Genomic DNA, 27,906 nt, shown 5'->3' with positions numbered 1-27,906 from the left:
TACCTACAAATACCAACACTTGGAAGGCTGCTACAGGAGGATAGCTGCAAGTTTGAGGTCAGCCTGAACTACACATGAGTTGAAGTCATGTGTAGCAAAATCCTGTCTCAAAAGAGGAAAAAAAAAAAAAAAAAAAAAAAAAGGAGCAAGTAACTCCAAAGCCCACGTTCTTTTGCACCATCTTAGTTTCATTTTAAGTCACATTTGAGGACCATTGTTCCACTTGCTGTCTGTCTTAGATGTCAAAAGTCTACATGACAGCTCTTCTTCCATCTTCTTCCTCTACTTCTCCCCCCTCCACCTTTGCCCTATCTCCTGAATAAACACCCCCCTCCCGAACCGTTAAAAAAAAAAAGTCTACATGATCAAACTAAAGGAAGTTCAAGGGACTGGGGTAGAGGGAAGACAACATGACTAGTCTCTTCCTCCATCTTCTACAGTGAATAACCTTTGCAAATAAAAGCCTGGTGGCTTCTGCCTGCTTTAAACCCTCCCATACTCTCTGCATTGCCGACAGGATAATAATCCAAAAATGCTTCTGGAAGATATAAGGCCCTTCATGACCTGTTCACCTCTCTGTCAGTGCTTCTACATCCTGTCCCTTTTATACCCCCACATCCCACAAACTCAGTACGGCCAGAAATTGTTTTTGCTAAACTATTGTACTTGGGTTTTTGTTTCTTGAAGGCTCCTTCCCAGAGTTAGCTCAGTGTTACAGTGGGCAAACAGTAAGCCTTTTTGAACATGGCGTCCAGAGCATGCTTCTGTGCTGCCTTGATTTCTCTGGATCATTTCTGTTGATTAGTTGCACATTATATCACCAATTACTTTTTCTAGACACACCCACGTCAGCAGACACAGCTTAAAGAAAATCGTCTTTCTTCTTCACTTCAGATCTCTTTTATTCAATCCAAGTAAGCAACAAAATTTTAGAAAAGACTGGATGCAGCCACCTGGAACCAATCCCCTCAAGCCTGTGCCGCAGGAATTAACAATTGCCATACCGCCTTCCAGTCACATCTCAGTCCTACTCAAGGCTGTTGGACAAGGTTGGCCTTCTGGCAACAGAGTGTCAGGCTTGGTCAAGGGTTTTGGGTCGGCCTGTCTCCTGGGCCTCTTCCTGCCTGGATGGTGTTCCCAATTCTCTTCTGGCCAGCACCTCTCAGGCAGCCCATTGTCTCCCAGGGTCACGCCTTCTGAAGAATCTGCTAAGTCCAGAGTTCATTCATTGTCATCTCTTTTGCCTCTGCCCCTCTGCTTGCCTGCCTTCCTTCCAGACTATCATCATTCTGAGAACGGCCTTGGCCAATCCCTCCAGGACATAGCCGTCACATCATTAATAAGCACAATTAAAACCTCAAAGGGACAAAGCTTCGGCCAGGGTTGGCTCACTCCTGCATTACTCCCTACTACCAAGAAAGGCCAGCCCCAACCTTATTCCCAAACAGTATTAGCTTTTAGTCCCTAAAGGAAATGTGTGGAGTTATGGCACCCGTTATTTGAAACAGTTGGAGGAGGTCTCTGGATGGCTTCCAACGTCAGGGAACAACCTGATGCACTCTAATCCTTCGTATTCTAATCCGACACAACTCCAGTTTACACGTTAGAAAAATGGAAACAGGGACTGGAGAGATGGCTCAGCAGTTCCCAGCAACCACATGGTGGCTCACAACCATCTGTAATGGGATCCAGTGCCCTCTTCTGGTGTGTCTGAAGACAGTGACAGTGTCATATACATAAATAAATCTTAAAAAAAATTTTTTTTTGAAACTTTTTTTGAAAAAAGAAAAATGGAAATAGACCATACTGTGGTAAAACCCCGAGTGTCACACGTGGACACATTAATCCATTACAAGTGCTCCTGACAAGGCTTTCTTGATTTCTTTTCAGTTTTACACTGTAGTTGAGGCTTATCCACAGGGTTGGACCTCAGAGTCCTGCTTGGGCCTTTGCAAATGTCTCTAATCCTTGAGTTAACATTTGAAGACTCATTCCATCCCGGATGTGAATGCAGGTAACACCTGGAACAAAGAGAAGTCCCACTTTACTGCCGCTCATGACTCTGCCTCCCACTAAGAACTTCCCCCTCACTCCCAGGAGTGACTCAGTACCAAGTCTGCCAACATCTATGATATTCCGATTCTCATCATCAAAGAAGACCATCTGAGAGAAAGGAACTCCAGTCTTGTGGTGCAACCTGTGAAAAACAGGGCCAGGGTAACCCAGTTGTGGAGCTGACCTCTTTGGTAGGTCCACCCGCTCCCACACCACCTGTCTGCCTACCTCTCAAAGTGTGTGACTTTGCTGCCTGGATAGATTTCTCGATGAGTAAAGTATTTGCCAAGGTCAAAGAGCTCCAGGAGTTGGTTGGCCCCTGCTATCTCACTTGTCCTTTAAAAAAAGAAAAAAAAAAAAAAAAGGCAATAAATACATGTATTAGGGGAGTGCCAGAGATGCAGGCAAAGTTAGGTATAAGGGGATAAAAGGACAACTTTGCCCAACGTTATTCAATACCAGAGATTCTGACTACTAACCTTTAGTAATTTTAAAGTACAGAAAGCAAATGATAGAAAAGCAACGAAAGCCAGACAATGGATAGTGCACGCCTTTAATCCTAGCACTTGGGAGGCAGAGGCAAGCGGATCTCTGTGAGTTGGAGGCCAGTCTGGTCTACAGATCAAGTTCCAGGACAGACAGAGCTACACAGAGAAACCTTGTCTCGAAATCAGCAACAAAAACAAACAAACTTTTGGTACCCAGGGAGTTACATGCAATTTCTTTATGCATCTACTTGAATCTGCAAAACTGTTACTTATCTCACCGTGAAGCAGCGGCAACCGGCACTCCAAGGCTCTGCAACCTTCCCAATACCTCGGGCACCTCCGGGTACAACCGAATGTTCTGGCCTCGCCTATCTCGTACGGTTCCATCACTAGAGAGGATGACACAAAGCTCAGCTCCTGCAAGGTCCTTTCTGGTCCCATACCTCCCCACTGTCTCACCTGCTTTTGTGGAATGGGGGATCTACGTGTGTATCAACCCAGAAAGGCCAGAGCGTGTAATCTGCGAAAGGAGGAAGAAGGTTCAAGCTGGAGGAGCGCAGACACTTAGCTATCGCGGACAACGGAAAAGAGAAGGGCCTTATAAAATCTCCCTGCCATTCCTTACCCAGATCGAAAACCGCAAGCTTTGGCAGCCGCGTCATGATCCACCCGTAAACCCAAACTTGGCGCTGAGCGCACCCTAACTCTACGGTGGCCAAGTAGGCGGCGGGCTCACCACAGAGAACCGGCGCAGCTCTGGTGACTAGAGCGTCTTCTCTGCCTCCTCCGACAGCGCAAGAGCGCCTTCGGAGGCTCTGCGGGGAAACCAAGGCACCTCTCTCCAAGGCACCCGCCACAAGCATTCCTTGCTTACTTACACCACCCAACTCACTTTTCACTAGAGAAGCCACAGAAGCTTCTTTTTTGCACTTCTATCTTGGAATTGAGATCTCATCAGTTTATTTCTCTGCGCTCATCTTCACGTCAGCATCTTCACAGTATAAAACCCAGTCTTCAGCAACAGTATAAGCAGAAAGAAATGTAGTGCCTGCACCCCAAAGTGATGTATGCTTTAACCACAGCTACACAGAAGGCCTAGCCAGGGGAGGTTACTGATACTAAGAATTGAGATCAGCCTGGCCAATGAATGAAAATCTAGTCTTATAAAGGGGGTGGGGGAGTTTGTAAGGTCTTTGATACTTTTTCCAAACCACTGTGAAGGCCCTGGAGGGCTGCACTGGGAAGGGATTTCTTCCCTTGGTTTCTACCATCCTCAGCCACAGTATTTTAACAGATGTATGAGTTTGTACAAATGAATTTGTAGCTGCTAGCCTATTTCTGAAACTATCCTTAACACAATCTCTCCCTCTCCTCCTTTTTTCGTTTCTCAAGACTGCTCTGGAATTGATTCTCATGCCTCAGCCTCCCAAGTGTTGGAATTACAGGCATGAACCACCACAGCTAGCTACCATGTCCGATTTCAATTACCAATACCAAGAAAGCCATTTAACACGGAGTTAGAAGAGCGACAACAGTTGGCGCTCATGAGCTTAGAAGAACAGACCGCAGCACAACTTTGGAGTAGGCTTTCCTAGTCTATCGATCCTTTTAGGGGATGAGGAGCAAACACTGTCTGAGCTTGTTTCTCACGTGGAGTGGAAAAGCAGGGTAAACTGGCATTTAGAACTTTGAATAAATAATTCCTCTGGGCTCAGTGTGTCCATCTATGCAGGATGACAACACCCTCATCCAGAATCATTTGGGATAATGGAGTAAAATGTTTTTCAGTTGAAAAGCTATGCTAAAGCCAGGTGGTAGGTGATGCCTGTAATCCCACCTACTAGGTAGGCAAAGGCAAGAAGATTACAAATTCAAGGCTGTGGTGGCCTTCTCCTTTAATCCCAACACTCAGGAGAAAGAGGCATACTGAGTTCCAGGACAGCTAGAGCTATAAACTCTGTCTCAAATAAATAAATAAATAAATAAATAAATAAATAAATAAATAAATAAATTCAAGAGTTCAGGGCAAGTCTGGGATACCTATCAAAAACCTGTTTCAAAATAAAGAATATTCCAGGCTGATGGCACATGCCTTTAATCCCAGCAGACAGATCCATGTAAATTTGAGGGCAGTTGTCTATATATAGTCTGTCTACATAGTTATAGGCCAGCTGGGGCTACAAAGTTAGACACCTCCCACCACCATCCCCCAACACAATCATACTTTCTCAAAACAGACCTAAGAGCAGCACCCTTCCTCCACTGCCTTACCTCTACTGGTTACCATTATGGCCACTTTGATTTCAGTCATTTGTGTCAAGAAGAAGAGTCCAGAAAGCCAGGAAATATTTTATTGACAACCAAGGATATAGCCATAAGAGAGGGAAGCACACAGGACTGCAAACTAAAACCCAATAGCCAGCAAGGGCCATTTGGGCCAGGAACACTGCACCCTGGGGTCCTCACATTCTCCCACCAGTAGACACACAAGATTGGGCATCCAAGGGAGGGGACAGTGGCTCTGGTGTCCCAGAGAGTGAGAGGATATGTGATGCCACATTATGAGCGGCAGGGCAAGGAGGTAAACGGAACCAAGTTTCTTCATTGCCCAAGACCACCTCCTCCTCTAAGAGCCAACACCAGGTGGAGGACAGAACCACCTAGAATCTTGTAATCAGCTGCTGTCTTCTCATCATTCCTACAAGGAAGAAAAAACATTAGAAATACCATCTAAAATGGGCATTTGTAACCTGGGTTTGGTGGCTCTCTGAGGCCTGCGAAATTGTATGAGAAAAATATTTTTTTACTAACCTCTAAGGGTAATTAGTATTTAATTTTGAATATAAAGAGACTCACAGTGTTAACAATATGGTAACTTACACAATAGAAATTAGATTATCTTTATATTATGACTTTGCAAGTATCTTTAAAAAAATTTTTTTAGAATTAATTTATTTATTCTATATATATGAGTACACTGTAGCTGTCTTCAGACACACCAGAAGAGAGCATCAGATCCCACTACTGATGGTTGTGAGCCACTGTGTGGTTGCTGGGAATTGAACTCTGGACCTCTAGAAGAGCAGTCAGTGCTCTTAACCTTTGAGCCATCTCTCTAGCCCTTAAAAATTTACAAACAAGAGAAAAGCAGTTATCAGACTAATCATTAGGCCTTACAATAAGATATTAATAAAGAGGGCTGGAAAGATGGCTAAGAAGTTAAAAGCTCAAACTGCTCCTCTTGCAAAGGACCTGAGTTCAGATCCCAGGACCCACTTCAGGAGGCTCACAGTCTCATTTAAATAAAGTTCCAGGGGGATCTGACAGCTCTAAAATCTGAGAGGCATCCGCATTCAAGCATACATACCTATAAATACACACACAACTGAACATAATCTATTTAAAAGTACTGTAATAAAGAAGCACAGATATTACCATTCTACAAATTTGTTTTAGTAGTTTAACTGTTTTAATATTAGCTTATAATTCAATCTATTTTCTTTTGTGTCTGGAATATTCAATGCATTCTCTTATTCTGAGAAGACTCCATGTGCTTCATCAGATTGCCATAGAGCTGAAAGCAGGGACACACTGAAGTAGTGCAGGCCTGATGCGCCTCTGGCCTCGTCGCCTTCCCCTGCATTCATCCTGTCAGGCTATACCCCACTTTCCGCCCAAGCTTACATTTGTTTGCCACTGTAGATGAGCCGCTGCTGTTGTGGGGGAATTCCTTCTTTTTCTTCCACTCGCTCCTTGATCCGCTCCACCTTTGGAGAAACAAATGGTCAGAGGCTGCTTAGGATTATACAAATACTACTCTTTATAAAAATACTGGACTCTTTAGTCCCAGCACTTGGGAGGTAGAGACAGGCTGATCTCTATGAGTTCAAGGCCAGCCTGAGTTCCAGGACAGCCAGGGGTACACCGAGAGAAACTCTGTCTCCTAAAACCAAAATAAACACCAAGAACAAAGGCTGTACAGACAACTTGAGAACAAAAGGACCAAGGTCATGAGCACAGGCAGAGAAATACAGAGAACGGAGGAAAGACACTCTGAGTACACCTCACCTTGTCTGTGGGTTCAATGTCGATCTCAATCTCCTTTCCAGTCAGCGTCTAAAACAGACAAAGGTGTAGTAAGTCCCACAGCCCAGTACCAACTTGCCTTCTGTGGTGGACAGAATGAGAATAGGCTCATGTTTGAATACATGGTCCATGTCTGGTGGAACTGGGAAGCACTGGAGATGTGGCCTTGTTGGAGGAGGTGTCACTGGGGGCAGGCTTTGAGGTTTCAAAAGCCCAAGCCATCCCTTTGCTCTCTTTCTCTGCCTCATGCTTGTGGATTGAGGTTTGAGCTCTTAGCTTCTGCTCCAGCACCATGCTTGCCTGTCTGCTGCCATGCTCCCTGCCATGATATTATTGGACTCACCCTCTGGAACTCTAAGCCCCAAATTAAATATGTTCTTTTATCATGGTGTCTTTTTCACAAAAAAATAGAAAAGACTTGTTTTTTTTTTTTGAGACAGGGTTTCTCTGTGTGGCCCTGGTTTTCCTTTAACTCAGAGATTCCACCTGCCTTTGCCTTCCAAGTGCTGGGATTAAAGGTGTGCACCACCACTGCCTAGCAAGACATGTTCTAAGTATAACATCTTGGTCTCTGGGGTTCTCTCTGCAGAGATGTATATATTCTCAGCAACACTACCTTGAAGAATCAGAAGGCTTGTGCCACAGCACATGTCATATCAAGCAGTGTAAGGAAGACAGCATTCTGTGAACCATTTGATCCCCTTAATGCCACAAGCCATCTCCCTCCTCTCTCTCTCTCTCTCTCTCTCTCCACATACACATACACACACACACACACACACACACACACACACACACACACACACAAGCAAGAATATCAGGAATTCTTTGGATGGGACACAACGACAAGTTAACTAGGTAAAGCAATCCTTAAGTAAGGACTTTATTACGGTACATAAATCACATTTACATAATTCAAAGAATTCTCAAGGGTGCAAGAAATCAACACCAACTAGGTTTTTTTTTGAAATGCTAGAGTTGAACATTATATTCTTTTCTTATGTGTTCCAGAATTCTATCTAAATCCTAAACTACAACTCAAATTACTTGATTTCCACAGGCTAAAACTAAATGTATAAACTATAAATCTGTGATTCATACAATCTCTAATCCACCCATCATCTTTGTATTGCTTTGATTAGGCAGCCTAGACTGGCCTAGAACTCACTATGTATTCCAGGCTAGCCTTGTAATTTTCCTGTCTCAGCCTCCTAACTGCTGTGATTTCAGGTGTATGCCCTATGGCTTTTGTATTTGTTCTTACAGATGGATCTGCAATAATTCTGACCACAAACATCACACTTGGTCTAGTTTAAGTGGTTTTCCTTGGTTTGTTTGCTTGTTTGTTTGTGGGGTTTTGTTGTTGTTGTTGTTGTTGTTTTGGCTTCTATTTTCTTCAATACCCTCCCTTCTCCCTTCAAACTTCAAGTATCTTTAATATAGGACTTCAATATAGGACTTCACCAAGATGGTTCAATGAGTGGAGGCACTTGCTGCCATAGCCAATCACCTTTGTTCAACTCATGGGTCCCACATGGTAAGAGACAACACCAGTTTCTGCACTATTGTCTTCTGACCTTCACATACCCACATAAACATGCACTTATATATCACATAAATGTAATTTTAAAATTTCCGCTGTATAATGCCTTTATCTGTTCCAGTTAATGTCATTAACAGCAATACCACCTTTTTTTTTTTGTCTTTTTTGTTTGTTTGTTTGTTTGTTTTGTTTTGTTTTTCGAGACAGGGTTTCTCTGTGTAGTCCTGGCTGTCCTGGAACTGACTCTGTAGACCAGGCTGGCCTTGAACTCAGAAATCCGCCTGCCTCTGCCTCCCAAGTACTGGGATTAAAGGCATGTGCCACCACCGCCCGGCTTTTTGTCTTGTTTTATTCCGAGACAAAGTATTATTATTATAGGTGCATTCTATGACAGCTGATTTTATTTTTTAAACCTTTATTTTTATTTTACGTGTATAGGTGTTATACCTGCATGTTTGTGCACCACATGCACTCAAAAGGCATCAGATCATCTGGAACTGGTATTAATGATTATGAGCCGTCATGTGGATCTAAGAATCAGAACCTAGGTCTTTTGAAAGAGCAATCTATTATCCCAGCACTCCCAGGTACTGAGGCTAATAAATTTGAGGCCAGCCTGATCTATCTCAAAAACACAAAATGAAGGCTGAAGATGTAGCTCAGTGGGTGAAGTGCTCCATAACATAAGCTGTATAAACTGGGTCTGTCAGTGCACACTGTAGTCCAAGCACTTGGGAGGTAGAGACAGGAAGAAGAGAAGTTCAAGATCATCCTTAGCTACATATAGGTCAAGACTATTTTGTCTTAATAATAAAATAAAAAATAAATTTCTCACATGACAAAGGGAGGTTTGCAATTCTATGCTGTCCAGGAATCATTTTGCTTTATTTAATACTTCAAACACAAAGACTTTTCAACTACAGAATTTCATGTCTAGGTCATTAACTTAGAAAAAGTTAATGGAACTATATAAAGAGAGATCCAACCCCACAAAGTTCTCCTCTGACCTCCACATATTCCCTGTGGCATGTGTAATACACATGCCACATATCACCCCCTACAAAATAAAAATACAGACTATTTTATGTACTGGTGTATGCAGTAACAATGTGTAATTCTTATTATTACACTTCTTTAGTTTACCTACCTGCATGTTTGTGTGTTGGTATACTTGTTACGTGGTATACATGTGGAAGGAAGAGGACAATTTATAGGAGTCAGTTCTTTCCTTCCATGTGAATCCTAAGGATTGAACTCCAGGTTTTCAGGCTTGTTGGCAAGACCTTTACCCACTGAGCCATCTCATTAGACCACAGTATACAATTATTTAAAGAATGTATAATTATATATCGATATCTAGATGCTCACATACGTATATACACAGAAAAAAAGAACTCACAATAGTGATTCTTGCTAAGAAGTGGGAGCAGGATGAAGGGAAGATGCAGTAGACTTTGTGGTTTTGTTTTTATACCAGGTCTCACTGTGTAGCCCTGACTAGCCAAAGCTCACTGAGCAGGCTGCCCTTACCTGTCTCCAGAGTACTGAGCCACCAGCTGGACTTTATGTATTTATTTTAAATAAAAAGCCCCCCTTTTCCCCATTTTTGAGCCATGTCCTTGCTGTGCTGCCCAGGCTGATCTTAAACACTTCTAGGCTCAGATGATTCTCTTGCCTCAGCTTCCTGAGGAGCTGACTCTCCAGGTTCAAGCCTCACCTTATAGGCTCTTATTTCTCTTTTCCTCTTCCCTCTTCACCTGCTCCTCCCCTGCATGTCAGGTGAGAGCATCATTGAGCTGTATCCTTAGGCTTCTTTGCACTCCTAAAAACTACTTATTTTAGGCAGGGTGTCACTATGTTGCACCAAAGATTAATTTGTTTGTTTACGGAGACAGGGTCTGGCCTTAGACTCCTGCCTCTGTCTTCTGCGTGCTGGAAAAACTTATTTTTATGTGTATGAGTGCTTTGCCTCAATGTATGTAAATATACGTAGTGCATGTCTGCTGCCTGTAGAAGCCAGAAAAGGGTGCAAGATCCCTTAGGACTTGAGTTACAGATGGTTGTGAGCTGCCACATGGGTGGCAGGAACCAGATTGCAAATGCTTTTAACCACTAAACCATCTCACCAACTTTCCTTTTTTTGGAGGTTCTAAGTTGTGTAAGTTGGCCTTGAACTCACACTGTGCCTGAACTCAGGCTCCTCCTGCCTCAGTCTCCTGAGGAGTTAGGGTTACAGACCTGCACTACCAGACTCAGCTACCCAGCTCACCTCTAAACTTTAAATTAATTAAAATTCAGTATAATTAAGCCTTAAATTCCTCAGTTTCACTAATCACATTTCAGTGTACACACTAACTGCTACTATTTTGGAAACAACTCAAACATTCTTGCTACTCTATGAAGCAACAGGATTAGTGACTTCATTTTATAGCTTAAAGTGAAATCATAGATATAATACAAAAAGAATACTCTAGCCTGCGATCTAACTATTAAATTCACACACACATGAAGTAGAAATTTCTAGTTTCATTGGAAAGTTAGTTACATCAAATGATGTTTTACTGGGGCACACGGGTGAAAGGATGTCTTGCTAAAGCAAACGTGTGAAAGACTGTTTTCCAGAGCAGACACAGGTGAAAGGTCTCTTGATGCAGGTGTATAAATATAACCCTACAGACAGCACTGAAGCTTGGTTTGGTTTGCTCCACCTAATGACACAAATGTATTGGCTTGCCTTACACAGTGTTGAGCTCAACGTGTTATACCACCACCATTGACAGAAACTTGCCCAAGAACTACTCTCAAGGTTCCTGCAGCAGCTTATCGCTTCTGCAGCCTCAGGCGAGCCTGGTGGTTTCTTCAGGATTGAACTACAGTTGTTGGTTCATGCCTGATGTCTGATTGCTGAAAGGACTGGACTACAGCTAGCTGCCATTTCATGCCTGGTGTCTAGAGAACTGGTCTGCAGCTGCTGAATTGGATTTCGTGTTTAGTACAGGACTGAACTGCTGCCAAAGAAGATTGAGCTCGCCCTCAAAGAACTATTGTTGAACAGATCCACTTCCCCCAAATCCTAATAACTTTTCTCTTCCACTACCTCTGCTGGGTGATGGCCTAAAGGAGAGGATGAACCCTAATTAAAAGTAGGTTGCAAAAAATGTATGCCCACACACATATTTTGAGACAGTGTCACTACTGGCCTGGTGTGTGCAGCCGTGACAGGCCTGTCCCTGGCATGGGGACTCTGGTCCCAGGCCCTCGTGCTTACAGAACAGGTGCACTTCCTCTGAGCTGTCTCTCCAGGCTGAAAAGGTATTCTCTGATAACATTCCTGGCTATCCTGGAACTCCAACTGTAGACAAGGCTGTGGAGAACTCAGAGATCTGCCTGTGTCTACCTCCTCCTGAGTACTGGGGTTAAAGGCATACACTACACATCTGCTTCCAAGAGATATTCTTTTTGTTTTTGTTTTTTTTAAGATTTATTTATTTATTGTGTATACAGTGTTCTGCCGGCACTTATGCCTGCAAACCAGAAGAGAGCATCAGATCCCATTACAGATGGTTGTGAGCCACCATGTGGTTGCTGGGAAGTGAACTCAGGACCTCTGGAAGAGCAGACAGTGCTCTTAATCTCTGAGCCACTTCTCCAGCCCCCAAGAGATATTCTTGATATAAAGTTATCATACTGTGGTGATGAAAGATCTATACATTATGGATTGGAGGATTTTGTTTGTTTTTTTTGAGATGAGGTCTCACTATGTAATCAAGGCAACTGGAATGCTCCTGTATTCTAGCTACTGCAGGGAGGGAAGGAAGGTAACTGGCAGACTCCCTGGAAAACAATTTGACAGTTCTTTAAAAGTTATATATAACATCTACATGACCTAGTAATTCCACTCCAAGATACTTATTTAAAAAAAAAACAAAAAAACAAAAAAAACAAAAAACAGGGCTGGAGATGGCTCAGTGGTTAAGGGTACTGTCTGCTCTTCCAGAGGTCCTGAGTTCAATTCCCAGCAACCACGTGGTGACTCACAACCATCTGTAATGGAATCTGATGCCCTTTTCTGATGTGTCTGAACACACCTACAGTGTACTCACACATGTAAAATAAATAAATCTTAAAAAAAAAAAGACTTGTATTAACAATGTGAAAATCACAGTAATATTCCACTCTCTTGACTGTCATTATAATCATGAGCATCAAAGACCATCAGAAAACACAGATAGTAACATTATGATTTACAACAGAAGTAAACTTACAGCTATGAAATAGTAACAAAAAGGTTTATGATGTGGGGGTCACCAGAATATGGGGACTGTATTAAAAGGGTCTCAGCAATACAAGAGTTGAGAACCACTGCATTAGAGGAAGCATAATAGTATGAAGACCTGGAGGTATCACACAAAAAGTTAAGGATACTCCACATCTGTTTAGGAATGGGAAGAAAAGTAAAGCATAAATCGGTTTCATACAAAAACTAAGGAGCTAAAAAAAAAAAAAAAAAAGAAAAGAAAAGAAAGAAAGAAATGGCTCAAGAATTGTGTTCCAGCCGGGCGGTGGTGGCGCACGCCTTTAATCCTAGCACTTGGGAGGCAGAGGCAGGCGGATTTCTGAGTTCGAGGCCAGCCTGGTCTACAGAGTGAGTTCCAGGACAGCCAGGGCTACACAGAGAAACCCTGTCTCGAAAAACAAAACAAAACAAAAAATTGTGTTCCAGGGCTGGAAAGATGGCTTAGACGTTAAGAGCACTGGCTTCTTTTAAAAAGGTCCTTAATTCAGTTCCCAACACCCACATGGTGGCTCACAACCATCTGTGATGAGATCCGGTGCCCCTTCCTTCCCTGTAGGCATACATGCAGGCAGAATGCTGTATACATAATAAAAAAAAAAAAAAAAAAAAAAAAATCCTTAAAAAAAAATTATGTTCCAGACACCTGGAAGACTAGCAGGATTAACTCATGATCAAGGTAATGGGAAGGTGACTTATGATAGAAGATGCTTCATTTTGAGAACCACAGACATAAGGTAACACATTTCATTCAGAAATAGACTACGCTAGTAGCTAGCATATACCAATGCTCTATCCCATTCCAAACAAAACCAAACCAGGAAGGACTTAATTGTGAAGAAAGAGAGATAGGCAAGAAATCAGCAATATAGAGGAGCAGCTGAAAAGAGAATAACCTCCAAAGAACATGTATGCATATATATATATAAAAAATATAATACAATATATATGCAAGAAAGAGATGGACAGAGGAATTAACATTAGACAGAAGTGGGCTAAAGGATGCCTCAGTGGGTAAGAGCACTCTTTCAGAGGAGCTGGATTTGGTTCCCAGAACTCCTAAGGTGGCTCACAACTACCTGTTAACTCCAGTTCCAGGGGATCTAGTGGCCTCCTTGGGCACCAGGCACACAGATGCAAAGACATACAAGCATGGAAAGCACCACCCATACACACACAAATAATAAACAATTTGATTTAAAAACAAACAGGCAGGTGTTGCAGAACAGGAGAGTGGCAAATACTAAGCCGATGCCTGCTTGTAATCCTAGCCTCTGAAGGTTCACACAAAGGAGGGCTGTGAACTGTGGGATCAGCACACTGCTATCAGCTTTTCTTGTCAGCAATTAAGAGGGCTAACACAGGTGGATCTCCACAAGTTTGAGAGCAGCCTAGGCTACAGAGGCTGGGATACCACCACCACAACCACCTCCTCCATTATTATAGATCCACTGAACAGGGAGGGACTACCATTCTTATGATCCATTAAGTCTGAGAAACCTACCCAGAACACAGTGTTGTATACATTAAAAAACAATGAATAAAATGGTGTTTAAGACTCAAAGACTGCCGGGCAGTGGTGGCGAACGCCTTTAATCCCAGCACTTGGGAGGCAGAGGCAGGCGGATTTCTGAGTTCGAGGCTAGCCTGATCTACAGAGTGAGTTCCAGGACAGCCAGGTTACACAGAGAAACCCTGTCTCAAAAAAAACAAAACAAAACAAAACAAGACTCAAAGACTAACTCACAGATTACCCATGTCTGAAAAACTAATCATCAACCTGCGCTCTGGCTTCAATCTTTAAAGTTTTCTGGAAGGACTGGGGAAAAAAGGGCTAAGAGCTGACGTATACAGTAGCTGAAGACAGACTTACACGGCGATGAAAAGGTCAAATTAATGCCAGGCCTCCTCATTATTATCATTTTTGTGTCTCTGTCTAAATGTACAAAGGCAAAAACAGCAGAATGGCCTGATAAGGGTTTAAAACTGAAGAACTAAAGGAATATAAGAAGACAGAGTACCAAGAACCAACGCACCGATAAGTGGCCTGAATTGGCCAAAGAAGTGAGGCTAGTTCTTAATGTCCGACAGGAAGTGCCAAATGGTCACAACTCATAGCTTAGCTACTGAAAGACGGGTGAGACACTAACCTTGGCTCATAATCTAGCTACTGAAAGGCCCTCTCTTTCATCAGACTAATGCTTCAGTGCTATGCTTTGGAGGCAGCCTATGTTAGGGCCTGAGGGAAATATACAATCTAAGCATGAAGAATAGGGGGACAAAGCTTTTCCCAAAAATCCTGGAGTGAGGAGCCAAGCTGCTGCCAGGCCTTCTCTGACTGCAAGGGCTTGAAGCAGTGGGACCAGGACAAACGCTGCCTCCTTCTAGGTCAGAACACAGACCTGGCAAGGAAGTAGGAGAGGCAAACACCCGAGGTCCTCAGGCTGGACCGGCCTCCAGAGCCCAAAGCCTCCCAGGGTCCCCCTAGTTCCCATCACGCCTCGCGCAGGGCCCCGAGGGTGTCAGCCCTCCAAGTTCAGGAAAGGCATGGTTTTCCTTCCCGCCTCTCCCCTAAGGCGCAGCGGCCAACCCAGCACTACAGAGTCTTGGAAAAGTCTGGAAACGCTCCCACCTTCACTTTAATTAGCATCTTCTTCCCAGGTTGGGGTTGCAGGCGGCTAGAGTGCTGCTTCTACCGCTGTGGTCGCTGCTGCTGCTGCCGCTTCCCAGCACTCCACGGTGAGGAACACTTCTGCTTCCGGGTCACTCTCCGGACCCACCCTCTCCTCTTTCCACCCGGTTCCCGAAACGCTCAGGAATGTCCTCGTGTTTTGTATCAGTGGGTTGTAAAGAGAAAGGCAAGCCAGCTTAGGAACAGCCAGACGACGCCCTGAGACCCCGCGCGTGCACAGCGAACTGGTGTTAGCGGCGAACTGGAACAGAACAAACCACTTTTCCCATCATGCCTGGAGGCAGCTCCGTCCTTTGCATCCTAGGAGTTGTAGTCCTCCTGCCGCCCGCACTCAACGGCAGCCTCAATGTGTGGACTCTGTTACCCAGAAGGCTTTGCACAACGCCCGAAGCTAGAATTCCTTGGGTAGTCGGGTTTGCAATTAGCGGAACTTGTTCGAGTCGCCCTGAAGGCTCATCGAGGCCGCACGCGGGTAGTTGCTAAGCAAAAGAATCTTTGGTCAACTGCCACCTAAGTCAAAGCAACAGGAAGTGAGTACCGCTATGCCGGAAGCTGGTTAAAAAAATATCTTTTCTCCTCCCTTACTAAGTCAGCCTCTTACTCTATATTGCCCTTTGCAGGGGTGGGAAAAGGGAGATTAACCGGGTAAGAGATCATAACCTTCAGAGATCATAATCTCTTTCCAATTCTCCCTAAAAATCATACCTGGGATTGAAGCATTAGGGTAATCCAGACACAGGATAGTCCCAGCGAGACTCCAGGGACCACACCCTGATCTGACTATACACAATTTAAGCATGAGAGGTGCTTCTCGTCCAACCGCCATCGAGACATTGAGGCTCACAGGGGACTTGGTTTAGAACTTTTTTACTTCCCAGTCTTACAGCTAAACTTTTTTTTTTTTTTAAATCTAGCTCCAGCCCTGCATCATGCCTCATATTGACAATGATGTGAAACTAGACTTCAAGGATGTCCTGTTGAGACCCAAACGCAGCACTCTTAAGTCTCGAAGTGAGGTGAGCCAGTTGTCTTCCTTGGGTTTTATTTTTACCTCAAGCTTCTAATGAACCAGGACCAAGAAAACTGTCGGGTTCTAATATGATACATATTTTCTGAATGAATGAAATGCTTAATGTCCTGTTAATGTCTACAGGTAGATCTCACAAGATCATTTTCGTTCCGGAACTCAAAGCAGATGTACAATGGCATCCCCATCATTGCTGCCAATATGGATACTGTGGGTACTTTTGAAATGGCTAAGGTTCTCTGTAAGGTGAGATTAACCTTATGCACCCTACCAGATGTTATCCCAGCTGGCTACAGAGGCATTACATCTCTACTCTCAGTCTCTGGCAATTAACAGAATGTTGGGTTTACTAATTTTTCCATTACTAAGAACCCTTTGATCAGTTCATAGATCTGTCTGAACTAATGAGACTCAAAATTAGCTTTGTTTCATCCTTTTTATTTATAACTCTCCATAAGTTATATCTTTACCAAATTCTTCCAGTGCTCACTCGGGTCAACCCAATCACATGCATTTCTTTAGACAGTCGTCGTTTGAACTTTAAACAGTCACTGTTTTAGTCCAGAAATTAAATACTGTTTTGAGTATTTAAAATTTTCTACCTGGAATATCACAGAGAAAAGGAGTTTATTAGGTTTCGTGTATGCCTACTGTTCTTTTAATTTTTCACTTCTTTAAGTTCTAGGTTCCTGGGAGTTTCTGAGATCTATCCCAAATGGAAGTTTTGTTCTTAAATACAGACTGTTCCCTTTGAAAATGGAAGACACTGCTCCTGTCAGTAATATCTCTTGCTTCTGTGCATGTAGCTGAGAAGGTAGATAGTTGCCTGGGCACTTTTGAGAACATAGTGTGCTTTGCTAGTTACCCCATGTAGCCCCAGCTGATGAATTCTGTTTCTGTTTGTGGCTGTTAGCCTTAAAGACCTTGGTTTTTTATTTTGTTTTTCTGTTTTTATAGAATGTTTGTTGTGCTTTCTCTGAGATTGATAATTACGGAGTTTTATTACCTTATTCCTGTTACCATTTACTAACCCTTCAGGGTTCCATCTGTTATCTCTTGTCTGCCTTCTCTGACAGGTAGATTTGGGGAACTGGCAAATCTGTTAAAAGACATGCTGTAATCCATGAACCTTACTGAGGACTGGATTTCAAAACTGTGGACCAGTACTACAGAAATCAAATTTTAGAAAAATAGCCAAGTCTCAATAATGATAAAAAGGTTAGATACAAGCCAAGTTTTTCTTAGGGTTTGTATGTATTTGGGTAAACTTATTAAGCCAACATATCTCCAAGGCCTGCTGACCACCTATAGCTTTTGATTATCAACATGTTGACAGTTGACTTTTACTGAGAAAGCAGAATACTGGCTTTTATGCATAGAACTCCCTGTGGTTGACTGATACATGACTTCCTTGTATTTCTTCTCACTTGAAAAATTTGTGCTGTTTCAACCAACTACTGACTCTTGGGGTTGCACATTTACGCTCAGAAAGCAAAAACACCAGTATTTAGTGTCTTCTCCATGTCTTTCTCACAGTATTGAGATACTTGCAATTTCATGAGTCAGAGGTTTTATTTATTAAGACAGGGTTTTTTTGTATAACCTTTGCTGTGTTGGAACTTTGCTTTGTAGACCAGGCTCTCCTTGAACTCAAAAATCTGCCTGCCTCTGCCTCCCAAGTACTGGGATTAAAAACCTGTGCCACCACTGCCTGGGAATCATTGTCTTTTTGAATTTGCCTAAGAGAGATGACATTGATCTCTGCATTTGCATGTTTATGTCCCTAACATGAAAATCTGTTCTTTTCCAGCAGAAAAGAGAATAGTTGTGATAGTATTTTGTTGCTCCACCAGTCTTAAACCCTTAACTTTGTGTGTTGGATTACTGCCAGCAAGTAAAACAAAAGAGAGGAAAACACAGTTTGAGAACTGGATCCCCTTAGAGCTGAATGTAGACAAACTCCTCCATTTAGCCTCTTTAGTTCTTCCAGACCTGTTACTTGTTTTATTGTGCCAAGCGCATGTCCCTATCACTTTTAAGGTCATGAACAATGTGCTAGTGTTGAAATCCAACCTGAACACACAGTACTTTGGTAGGAATACCAGACGAGTGCTAATAGAGTAAAGGCTGTAACTGGGATTGTAGGACTAACAGTGGCTAAGTCAGCTCAGCCATGAACTTCCTCATACTATTGTCTCATTTTCTCTCAAGGCAGTATAACGATATATCTAGATAGTCTAATCAAGTTTCTGGCCTTTTGATGGTTCTTTTGTCTCTTCAGTTCTCCCTGTTCACTGCCATCCATAAGCACTACAGCATCCATCAATGGCAAGAGTTTGCTAGCCAGAATCCTGACTGTCTTGAGGTAACTCTGGGCCTACCCTGCTCATTAGTTTCCCAGGAATCCTTTCTCACCTTTAATCCCTATTGGCCACTTACCACCTCATTTCTGATACAGTGCCACAGGTTGGTCTAATGCTTTTTCTCCACAGTATCTAGCTGCCAGCTCAGGCACAGGCTCTGCTGACTTTGAGCAGCTGGAACAGATCCTGGAAGCTATTCCTCAAGTAAAATATATATGCCTGGATGTGGCTAATGGCTACTCTGAACATTTTGTTGAATTTGTAAAGGATGTACGGAAGCGATTCCCCCAACACACCATCATGGTATGTTTCTACTTTTTGTTTTGTTGGGACAAGGCTTCTGTATGTATCTCTGGCTGCCCTGGATTTACTCGGTAGACCAGTCTGACATCAAACTCAAGCGATATGCCTGCCTCTGCCTCTGGAGGGCACCACTACACTCTGAGTATTATTATCCTACACCTGTTACTTTTGTCTCCTCTTTCCTGACATTTCATTTTATCAATGCTTGGTCTCTGCTGCATATTTCAACTCTACATGTTACTGTCATGGTTCAAAGTTTAAAATGTGTATTAATCAGTGCAACAACTCTGATCTTTGATTCACAGTTAATTAATCAAGGACTGAAAAAACATGATGGAATATTTACACATTGCACATACCTGTTGTACATAAGTCTGCCTACTGCCTGTGCTTTAATAGAAAGTGTTAAATGAAAGCCTAACATTGATACATATCTATAATCCCAGTACTTGGGGGATTGAAACAGATTGAGAGCCTGTCTCAAACTAACAACAAAAGTATCATATAAAACTATGTTTTATTTCTTAGAAGCTTATTAGAGACAAAATCCAAGGTTTCGTCTTCTTCACAGCATTGAAGGGGGTGTTGCACTGTCTACACACTATTGGGCAGATATTTTAGCCCACATTCCAATGTCTATTCATTTTTTTTCAAGGTAGAGAGCTCCAGACTGGGCAGTAGTCCCCTGGTAGTGAACCGGCACTACTGTCTATCTGAGTGGGGTTTCTGACTCACCAACTGCTCCTTAATGCCGCTTTATGGCTTGTTGCCTCACCTTGCTGCCTTAAAGGTCATTCTGGACCTGTTTTTACCCTAGTTCAATGACAAGTGTTGTTTCCTCTATCCTTCACACTAAGTCAAAGTATGTATGTGGGGTGGGAGTAAGAGTGAGCGGGAATCTAGGTCCTTTGGTGGAAGGTCCTGTAGAGGGCTGTAGGTCCCCTTTATTTGTAATAGGAAGGCCACAGTGGAGGCATGGATTATATGAGAGCACAAAAGCTGCTCTCCACCACTAACCCTAAGAATGCTCTGTTTTGATTATTGTCTCAGGCAGGAAATGTGGTAACAGGAGAGATGGTAGAAGAGCTAATCCTCTCTGGGGCTGACATCATCAAAGTGGGAATTGGTCCTGGTAAGCTGGTTCCTTAGGGCCATTGTGTCATCTGCCCTGTTGGAAGGCAAAGACCATAGGAGAGTTCACTCTCACCTCTTGTCACTCTTCCCAGGCTCTGTTTGTACAACTCGGAAGAAAACTGGAGTGGGGTATCCACAACTCAGTGCAGTGATGGAGTGTGCAGATGCTGCTCATGGCCTCAAAGGCCATATCATTTCAGTAAGACTCGAGACCTGGAGAGGGTTTGGGGCTGCTCAGCAGCCATTGTTTTCTGCAGTGTGGGGCTCTGGTGAAGTCCTGGTTAGGACATGAGTTCTGGTCCACTTTGACATGGGCAGTTGATAAGTCTTGAGAAATCTATGCTGTCTCTCACAGCATTCCTTATTTTGCAGGATGGAGGCTGCAGCTGTCCTGGGGATGTGGCAAAGGCTTTTGGTAAGGAGACTGGGAGGGCATGGCAGGAAGATCCTGTAGAAGACAAATTGATGCTGAGGATCTAAGGGCAAGATGTCAAGTTAGACACAGCTGAAGAAGCCATTTAGATTCATAATACAAACCAGTGACCCTGAAACCTAAGAGTCACCTGGGACAAGCAGCAATCAAGGAAATCCTGAGATTTTGACCCTCCCAAGGGTGAGCCAGGGCCATTTATGACATGCCCTAGATTGACAATGTAATGTAGATTGCTGAACCCTATATCTGACCTACAAAATCACACTGAGGACCAGAACTACAAATATTCATTTTTCTATTTCCAAGGTAATCTTTAAAAATTGGAGATTTATCGTCTTAGAATCAAAATCATACTGAGCTGGGAACTGTAAAATGAAGTTAAAGACTGGAAAAGCAGAAGCCAGTCAGGGAACTTCTAGGTCTTTAAAAATCTTGAGATAGTCAGTCCCACTGAGGAGCAGAGGCCAGAGTAGAGGCACTCTCAAGGAATTGTGGATCAGCTATGCAAACAGACCCAAGGAAGCAAGACTTGCACAAGCTGAATTTGACAGTGCCTATATGGGTACCCTGGCCAGATGCATCTTTTCCAACTTCTTGATTTTGGCAGGGGCAGGGGCTGACTTTGTGATGCTGGGTGGCATGCTGGCCGGGCACAGTGAATCAGGTGGTGAGCTCATTGAGAGAGATGGCAAAAAATACAAACTCTTCTATGGAATGAGTTCTGAAATGGCCATGAAGAAGTATTCAGGAGGTGTGGCTGAATACAGGTATGTATGGAGAGCTAGCACTTGAGTGCTCTTGGTGACTATGACTATGGAAAATGGTGTCATACCCTCTGGGAAATGTAGGGCATTACTGAGAAAAATGGTGAAAGGGTATAAATGTTAGAGACAGGAAGAGTAATTGGGTTTAAAGAATTCTGCAAGGCTGGGCAGTGGTGGCGCACGCCTTTAATCCCAGCACTTGGGAGGCAGAGGCAGGTGGATTTCTGAGTTCGAGGCCAGCCTGGTCTACAGAGTAAGTTCGAGGAAAGCCAGAGCTACACAGAGAAACCCTGTCTCGAAAAACAAAAAACAAACAAACAAACAAAATTCTGCAGAAGGAGGTAATAAAAGTTTTTGTTTTTCAAGGGCCTCAGAGGGAAAGATAGTAGAAGTTCCCTTTAAAGGCGATGTGGAACATACTATTCGTGACATCCTAGGAGGCATCCGGTCTACATGCACATATGTAGGGGCTGCTAAGCTGAAGGAATTAAGTCGGAGAACTACTTTTATCCGAGTCACCCAGCAAGTGAATCCAATCTTCAACAATTCCCAGTAGACCCAACAAGTCTACTTTCCTGAGGCAACAACACTGCTGGTGTAGCCTCCCAACAGGGTGTGCCTCACCCATGGCAGGCAGCCCCATGTGGTGGTGGTGGTGGTGGCTACCAGTTCCGGTTCTCGATCCTCTACTCACTCCTGCTTCTCTAGCTGCGCACACAAAAGGCTACAGGAGAGAGGGAGGCGAGGGAGAAGATGTGAAATCTGCAAATGACAATCTGGGGACAGCCCCTGAAGATTAGGAAAAAAGGATGCTGATTCATACAGAAATGGCAGACTTTGGTCTGGAAAAGGAAAGCTGTTGGAATCATGTTAACCGGCTTCATTAAATGAGATCATCAAATGTCTAAACAGCTAAGTACTTATATATTTGAAATACCTTCATAAAGATAGATGCTGGGCTTTCAGCACAGGTTGGCATCTAGATGCTCCTCCTGGGCAGAGGTAGGATTAATCCTGACCCAGTGGGATCAAGAACACCAGCCCAAGCTAACTTGGTAACACAAAAATTTACAAAGTATATTCTGACATTAAGGACAACTGTTAGGATAGCATTAAGGATGATTTCCCTTCTAGGCTCTTTCTCAACCCTTCTAGATAAGTCTGAACCCTTTATAAAGGAGTAAATATGAAAAGGGCCTCAACTAGCTCTAAGAGAAGCCTGTTATGTTTCTGAGGAATGACCTACACAGACCTATGCAAGTCTTAATTCCCCTTCTTCCCATCAAGACAGTGAAACAAATCAAGATTTAATTTTCAAGTGTTACAAAGCTTATAGCAATGTAGCTGGGAACTCAGGTCTGGGCTGCTTCTTTTTCATTAAACTGCATGCAGAGCTGCAGAGGTGGATGGACAGAGTACAGACGGTATTCCAGAGGACCTGAGTGAGAACTGTTTATGTAGCCAGAAAGGAATAAGCAGGACATTATGGAATGTAGTCACAAAACATGGGGATATAGGTGTCAAACTTCGTCTTCTGATAGTTTTTCAAAAACTCCTATAGAGAAAAAAAGCATAATTCCTATAACTGGGAACACTTCACATGGATTCCTGCCTTGTTCTGCCCATCTTTTGGCTCGGCTTTCTGCTTCTTCCTACTCACCTTCCCTTCCTTCTGGTTATTTTCTTCCTCATCAGAATCCAAAACCAAATCCTCTATGGTAATAACAGAGCTATGCAGGGATTGGGGGAACAGCACTGCAGGAAAGAAACCACAATTAAAACCACTCTTTTAGCCTAGCTTGGTGGACCACACCTTTAATCCAGCACTCTGGAGGCTGAGGCAGGGGGATCTCTGAGTTCAAGGCCAGCCTGGTCTACATATTGGAGTTTCAGGACAGCCAGGGTTATGAAGAAAAAACAAAAAAACAAAAAAAAAAAAAAAAAACCCGTCTTGAGGGGAAAAAAAAAAGCACAAAGCAAAAACAAAACCTAAACCCACTTTTAGGTGAGCACAGGCCTTGAAGAGTTCCAAAGACAGGCTGCTCGATCCAGTTCTGACTCAGCCTGCTTACCTGGTTTCTTGACACTAGGAAGTGTTGATGGCAGTCTTAGAGGATCCACGCAATGCACACAGTTCCTGAGGTGAAGACAAGGGAAAGGTTGGGTGAAGAAGGGAAGCAGGCAGGGAATGTATTCCCAAGGAAGCAGCAGCAATTCTTACTCCTTTTGCTCTGCAGCTGGAGAGTCAGGTGGCGTCTCCTCTAATGCCCTTTCCCCCAAGGTTTGAGATGGAGTCTTAGACTTCTCAATGCAGATGGGTTCTGTTCCCACAGCACCCGCTGTGACCATTCCATGTTCTTCCCTGCGTTTAGGGTTAGATCCGTGGTGAGCTGGTAAGCCCGTGCTACTAAATGGGAACAGCATGACTGTGGGCCGATCTTTACGGCCTGCCTTTGCAGATGTCCACTGTGAATGTAATTTTCGCTTCCCCAAAGGGGCCAGATTAAAGCGGTTGCCAGCTAAATGTTCCAGGTGCTCCCGTGAGGCTGGCTGGTGAGGGCCAAGCTTAGCTTTAGGCAGAGGATTGTGGAGTGCTGGTTTTGTTTGCTGATCAGGACTCTCTTCTATGGGTTCTATCAGATTTATTGAGCCAGAAGTAGAGCTCTCTGAAAGATAAAATAAGATGCCTTATAAAATTAGAGCTAGGTTAAAAACTCAGGTTTGGTCAAGCTAAACACCTCCAAACTGCTAGTTACCTCAGATGATTCGCTTACCTGGAAATGGCCACCCCATGTCCATACCATACTGGCGCAAAGCAACAGAAGTAGTGATCAGTGAGCCAGGCTGAATCCAACTTAGAGCATCCTGAAGCTGTGGGCAAGGTGAAAGATATGAAGATCATAATTCTCAGTAAAGCCACCCAGCATTTCCCCTTAAAAGTTTTTCTGTCAGGCTGAAGATCAGATGCTCCAACATTTTGTAGTATAGGGACTGTCCGGGTGTTCAGCGGTCTCTATAAATTGGCTAAGTTTTAGAAGCTATGCTTTGTGCTTCCCATAATTTCAGTTAACTCAGTCATTCTGGATTTCTGACAGGGTTGAAGACTTATACTCTCATAGTCAATCCCGGCTATTTACTTTGAGAGAAAAGATTTGAGAGGATAGTTTTCAGCTAACATTCATTCTAAAGCCAAGAAAAAAGCCAGGTTCAGAACTAAGTTTTTTAGTTAGGAGAGATGACAGAGGTTCTGGATAGTCAACAAAATGAGGGGCTGGGTATTAGGTCTATCTTGCACCTTACTGACACAAATTGGTATAGTTATACTCTAACTGTATTTTGAGAGAAAAGTTTTATTTTTAACAGGAAGGGTGATATGTAGGAGAAGCTAAGGTGGGAGGAGTATGGAGAGGAAGAGGAGTAAGGAGAGGAGTAGTAGTAAGGAGAGAAGGAGCTAGGTGATGGGGGGGGGACACACACATAGAGGCAGATGTTCACATGTCTCCGCCAGTCAAAGATAGTTGATATATCTAGGTTGGGTATTGGGTTACAGTTCTGATTGATATTGAGCATTACCAAACTTATAAAGCCTTTGATTAACATTAAAAAATTGTATAAAAGCAAAAAGGAGAAGGGGGCATGGGATAGGGGTTTTCTAGGGAGGGGAAATGGGATGGCATCTGAAATGTAAATAAAATATCCAATAAAAAATAAATTAAATTAAAAAAAAGTGTTTCTGTCTCAACGACCTCTTGTGCTCTGACTGTAGGCAGTGCTTTTTCCAGCTGACACAAGTATTCAAACAACAGCTTTTCCATGGCAACCAGAAAGGGTTCCCCATAGTCCTGTTCTAGTTCCTGCATGTGGGAAAGAGAAGCAGGTCAGACATATTTTAGAAAAAAAAACAAAAACAAACAAACAAAAAAAAACCCAGGAATCACATAACATCTTCCAAACCTACCATTCTCACCTGTAGGCTGGAAGCCGGGTCCTCTGACAGCTGCTTCACAAGCAGGCAAAAGTTTTCCTGTGCCTCCAGAAGCTTCCTATCTTGTTTTGTCTGCTGAGGATATTAAAGACAGAAAAATCTGGGGGAGGAGGTGTCGCCAGGACCCAGGGGCAACTTGGCTGCATCACTCCTAACGAGTTCTGGTCTGTCCAAGACAGCACGTACAGCTTCAAGGTCCAATGCTACTTACTGTTCTGGATTCTGGGAAGTGATGATTCAGGGCATTCAGGACCTGGGCCCAGGGTCGCTCCTGCAGGATCAGCTCCACCACCACCTGCACGGTACTGAGCTCAGAATACCTACCCACCGGTCTTAGTCCCAACGAGTCGTCCTTTCTTAGGTCCTCGCATCCCGCCCCTTTAGATCCTACTCTTTTCTAGTACCTTGGCCTTTAGGCCCATACACAGGCGTTCATGGTGCCGGTAGCAAACCAAGCCAGGGGCAGCAGCACGCAGGGATTGCAGAAACTCGACCACTCTTGAAAAGTGCTCGACGCGGCGACCGCGGACAACCAGCCAGCTGGCAGCAGCAGCAAACCGCAGAGACGCAGGACCCATCCCTGGAGGTGGGGCCATGGCCCGCGGGCGCCCTTTCCTCCGCGCCCCTTTCGCTCAGCCCAGGCTTCGTGGGCGCTCCCGTGGGCTGAGCTCCGGTTCTCTCATCTGCACCGGAAGGTCGGCGGACTGGCTTGGCCCGTTTCGAGGAGCCAGTGTATCAACCTGTCAAGACCGCTAAGCTTAAAATGCCGCCACTGCGCGGAATGCAAGGGTACGTCACTTCCGACTGGGCGCAGCTTCCCGCCCCGGAAGAGGCCGTGGCGGGAGCTGTGACGTCACGGGGTCCCCTGAATTGTGAAAGTGACGTACGGCCTCGCGTCACTCTTCACCCCTAGTGTTCTGTAAACCTAGGTGTCTGAATCAGCATTAAACTCTTCCCGGGCCGCCAGCGGCTCCCAGGAAGTATTCTGTCATTCCTCTCGCGAAACGGAAGAGGGCGCTCGCTTTCAAAAAACCAAACAGGGCTGGATGGTAGCTCCGCCCTCCTGTCCTGACTCGCCGGCGCCGAAAAGAAAGATAGTTTGAAATATCACAGGGTCAACCAGGGTTCTCCTGGACAGTAGGATTACAGTCGTTTTGTTTTTCTGTGGCACATCTTTGCTGTTTTGTGTAGTTTAGAATAGCTAAGGCTTCTTTTTCCAAGTTTCTTTTGAGCACTAACTTGATGGAGCCCTTTAGTGAATTCTTATTGCTGTCCCCAAGGACAGAACCGGGCACACTGTACAATCTTACTTTGCTGTTTGAATTAATTATCTGCCTTGCCCACCTTGCAGGCATTTCATGAAACCTGCCCATTATTTGGATGGTTTCTTACATTCCCAGACTGAAGGCTCACACTTTGTCTCCATTCTGCACATCAGTCTTCTGAGTCTTTCCAGACCTAGTACCAAAGTACTACATTGGATGTTGTAGTTGTACTTGATTTTCTTCGTAATTTTCTGTTATTTTTGTGCAAATCTGAGTTTCTGACCTTATCACTTTCATTTTTTTTCTAAAGAATTGTCTCACAGAGTATGGCGGCGCCACACCTCTAAATCCCAAGGTGAGGTGGGCTTTTTTTTTTTTTTTTTTTTTCCTGCTTTCAGTATTGTAAATAGTTCACTCTATTTACTCCCTTGTTGCTTGCATGGTTTTGGGTGGAAGTTATACATTGTTTTTAAAGCTGAGAAAAATTAATTTCCTTTTTAAAAGTTAGTATGTATTAATTTAATTCTTTTGAGATTTTATTTATTTTTATTTAATGTGTACCAGTGTTTTGTCTGAATGTACATCTATGAACCATGTATGTGGAGTGCCCATGGGGGACAAATGAAAATATTAAGTCTCCTGGGACGGAAGTTACAGGTGGTTGTGAGCAGCACAATTGGGGGGGGGGGCGGGGGAAGAAAAGGAAGAGGAGGCAGTTTTACTGGGACAGTTGTACAGAGACAGATTGAAAAGTAAACAGGCACAGGTAAAGACAGAACAAGTAAGAGAATGAAAAGGAGCCAGAAGATTAGAAAAGATCACTAGAGTTAGTTTGAGGTCAAGCAGAGCAACTCAGAGGCTGAGAGAAAAGCCAAATTGAATAAATCAGCTGGAGAGGCGTTTAAACTAGAACGGCTGAGTTGAACCAGATGGACAGAAGTCAGAAAAAAACTAAAAAGGGGTGAGCTTATTCTGCAGTAAGTCTGTGATGGTTTAAATATTCTCGGTCCAGGGAATGGGCATCACTATTAGGAGGTGTGAACTTGTTGGAAGAAGTGTGTCACTGTGGTGGGCTTTGAGACTTCTCCTAGCTGCCTGGAAGCCAGTCTTCTCCTGTTTGCCTTTGGAACAAAATGTAGAACTCTCAGCTCCTTCTGTGCCATGCCTGCCTGGATGCTGCCATGCTTCTGCCTTGATGATAATGGACTGAGACTCTGAACCTGTAAGCCAGCCTCAATTAAATGTTGTCCCTTATAAGAGTTGCCTTGATCATGGTGTCACTTCACAGCAATGGAAACCTAAGACAAAATCTCAGAAGCTGAAAACCTTCCAGGCCTAGATTAGATTGTTTGGAGGCCAGAAGCTTCCAGGACAAGACCTAGATTAGCAGACAGAGCCAGGTAAATAAAAACTACTGTTACACACAGTGAGAATAGAGGATGAAGAATGTTTGGAACAATGACTGAGAAGTGTC

The 27,906-nt window shown here is 43.7% G+C and overlaps 4 protein-coding genes across 14 annotated transcripts; 1 reads left to right on the top strand and 3 right to left on the bottom strand.

Annotated features, from left to right (window-relative positions):
- Window positions 1-877: 877 nt before the first annotated feature.
- Mdp1 (magnesium dependent phosphatase 1) lies at window positions 878-3,319 on the bottom strand. Its single transcript, XM_034498687.2, has 6 exons — window positions 3,169-3,319; window positions 3,003-3,063; window positions 2,822-2,932; window positions 2,284-2,391; window positions 2,112-2,197; window positions 878-2,021 (listed from the first exon to the last, which is right to left on the bottom strand). The coding sequence occupies exons 1-6, from the start codon at window positions 3,203-3,205 to the stop codon at window positions 1,930-1,932; spliced, it is 495 nt and encodes a 164-aa protein (XP_034354578.1). The 5' UTR covers window positions 3,206-3,319; the 3' UTR covers window positions 878-1,929.
- A 1,561-nt stretch (window positions 3,320-4,880) lies between these two features.
- Window positions 4,881-15,485, bottom strand: Nedd8 (NEDD8 ubiquitin like modifier). Its single transcript, XM_034498689.2, has 4 exons — window positions 15,099-15,485; window positions 6,612-6,659; window positions 6,228-6,310; window positions 4,881-5,241 (listed from the first exon to the last, which is right to left on the bottom strand). Exons 1-4 carry the CDS (start codon window positions 15,114-15,116, stop codon window positions 5,145-5,147), a joined length of 246 nt encoding a protein of 81 aa, XP_034354580.1. The 5' UTR covers window positions 15,117-15,485; the 3' UTR covers window positions 4,881-5,144.
- Window positions 15,486-15,546: 61 nt separating this feature from the next.
- Gmpr2 (guanosine monophosphate reductase 2) lies at window positions 15,547-22,091 on the top strand. Of its 3 annotated transcripts, none has more exons than XM_034498680.2 (10): window positions 15,547-15,688; window positions 16,073-16,174; window positions 16,312-16,431; window positions 18,467-18,550; window positions 18,678-18,851; window positions 19,902-19,983; window positions 20,078-20,184; window positions 20,358-20,400; window positions 21,026-21,185; window positions 21,549-22,091. In XM_034498680.2, exons 2-10 carry the CDS (start codon window positions 16,088-16,090, stop codon window positions 21,736-21,738), a joined length of 1,047 nt encoding a protein of 348 aa, XP_034354571.1. In that variant the 5' UTR covers window positions 15,547-15,688; window positions 16,073-16,087; the 3' UTR covers window positions 21,739-22,091. The 3 variants fall into 3 exon arrangements, with proteins under 3 accessions (XP_034354571.1, XP_034354572.1, XP_034354576.1); XM_034498681.2 differs by lacking the exon at window positions 15,547-15,688 and adding an exon at window positions 15,696-15,803; XM_034498685.2 differs by lacking the exons at window positions 15,547-15,688; window positions 16,073-16,174 and adding an exon at window positions 16,865-16,959 and having other exon boundaries at window positions 16,313-16,431.
- Tinf2 (TERF1 interacting nuclear factor 2) lies at window positions 20,210-25,945 on the bottom strand. Of its 9 annotated transcripts, none has more exons than XM_076930975.1 (9): window positions 25,572-25,903; window positions 25,379-25,462; window positions 25,141-25,242; window positions 24,929-25,036; window positions 23,957-24,053; window positions 23,404-23,848; window positions 23,255-23,319; window positions 22,843-22,937; window positions 20,210-20,433 (listed from the first exon to the last, which is right to left on the bottom strand). In XM_076930975.1, the coding sequence occupies exons 1-9, from the start codon at window positions 25,761-25,763 to the stop codon at window positions 20,347-20,349; spliced, it is 1,275 nt and encodes a 424-aa protein (XP_076787090.1). In that variant the 5' UTR covers window positions 25,764-25,903; the 3' UTR covers window positions 20,210-20,346. The 9 variants fall into 9 exon arrangements, with proteins under 9 accessions (XP_076787090.1, XP_076787092.1, XP_076787091.1 ...); XM_076930977.1 differs by having other exon boundaries at window positions 25,150-25,242; XM_076930976.1 differs by having other exon boundaries at window positions 25,141-25,239.
- Between the last annotated feature and the right edge of the window lie 1,961 nt (window positions 25,946-27,906).

The sequence above is a fragment of the Arvicanthis niloticus genome, chromosome 3, assembly GCF_011762505.2.
Source record: "Arvicanthis niloticus isolate mArvNil1 chromosome 3, mArvNil1.pat.X, whole genome shotgun sequence".
In the NCBI taxonomy this organism is placed as follows: Eukaryota; Metazoa; Chordata; class Mammalia; order Rodentia; family Muridae; genus Arvicanthis; species Arvicanthis niloticus.
The sequence above is the reverse complement of the archived record's forward strand: the minus strand, read 5'-3'. Positions and strand labels throughout refer to the sequence as shown.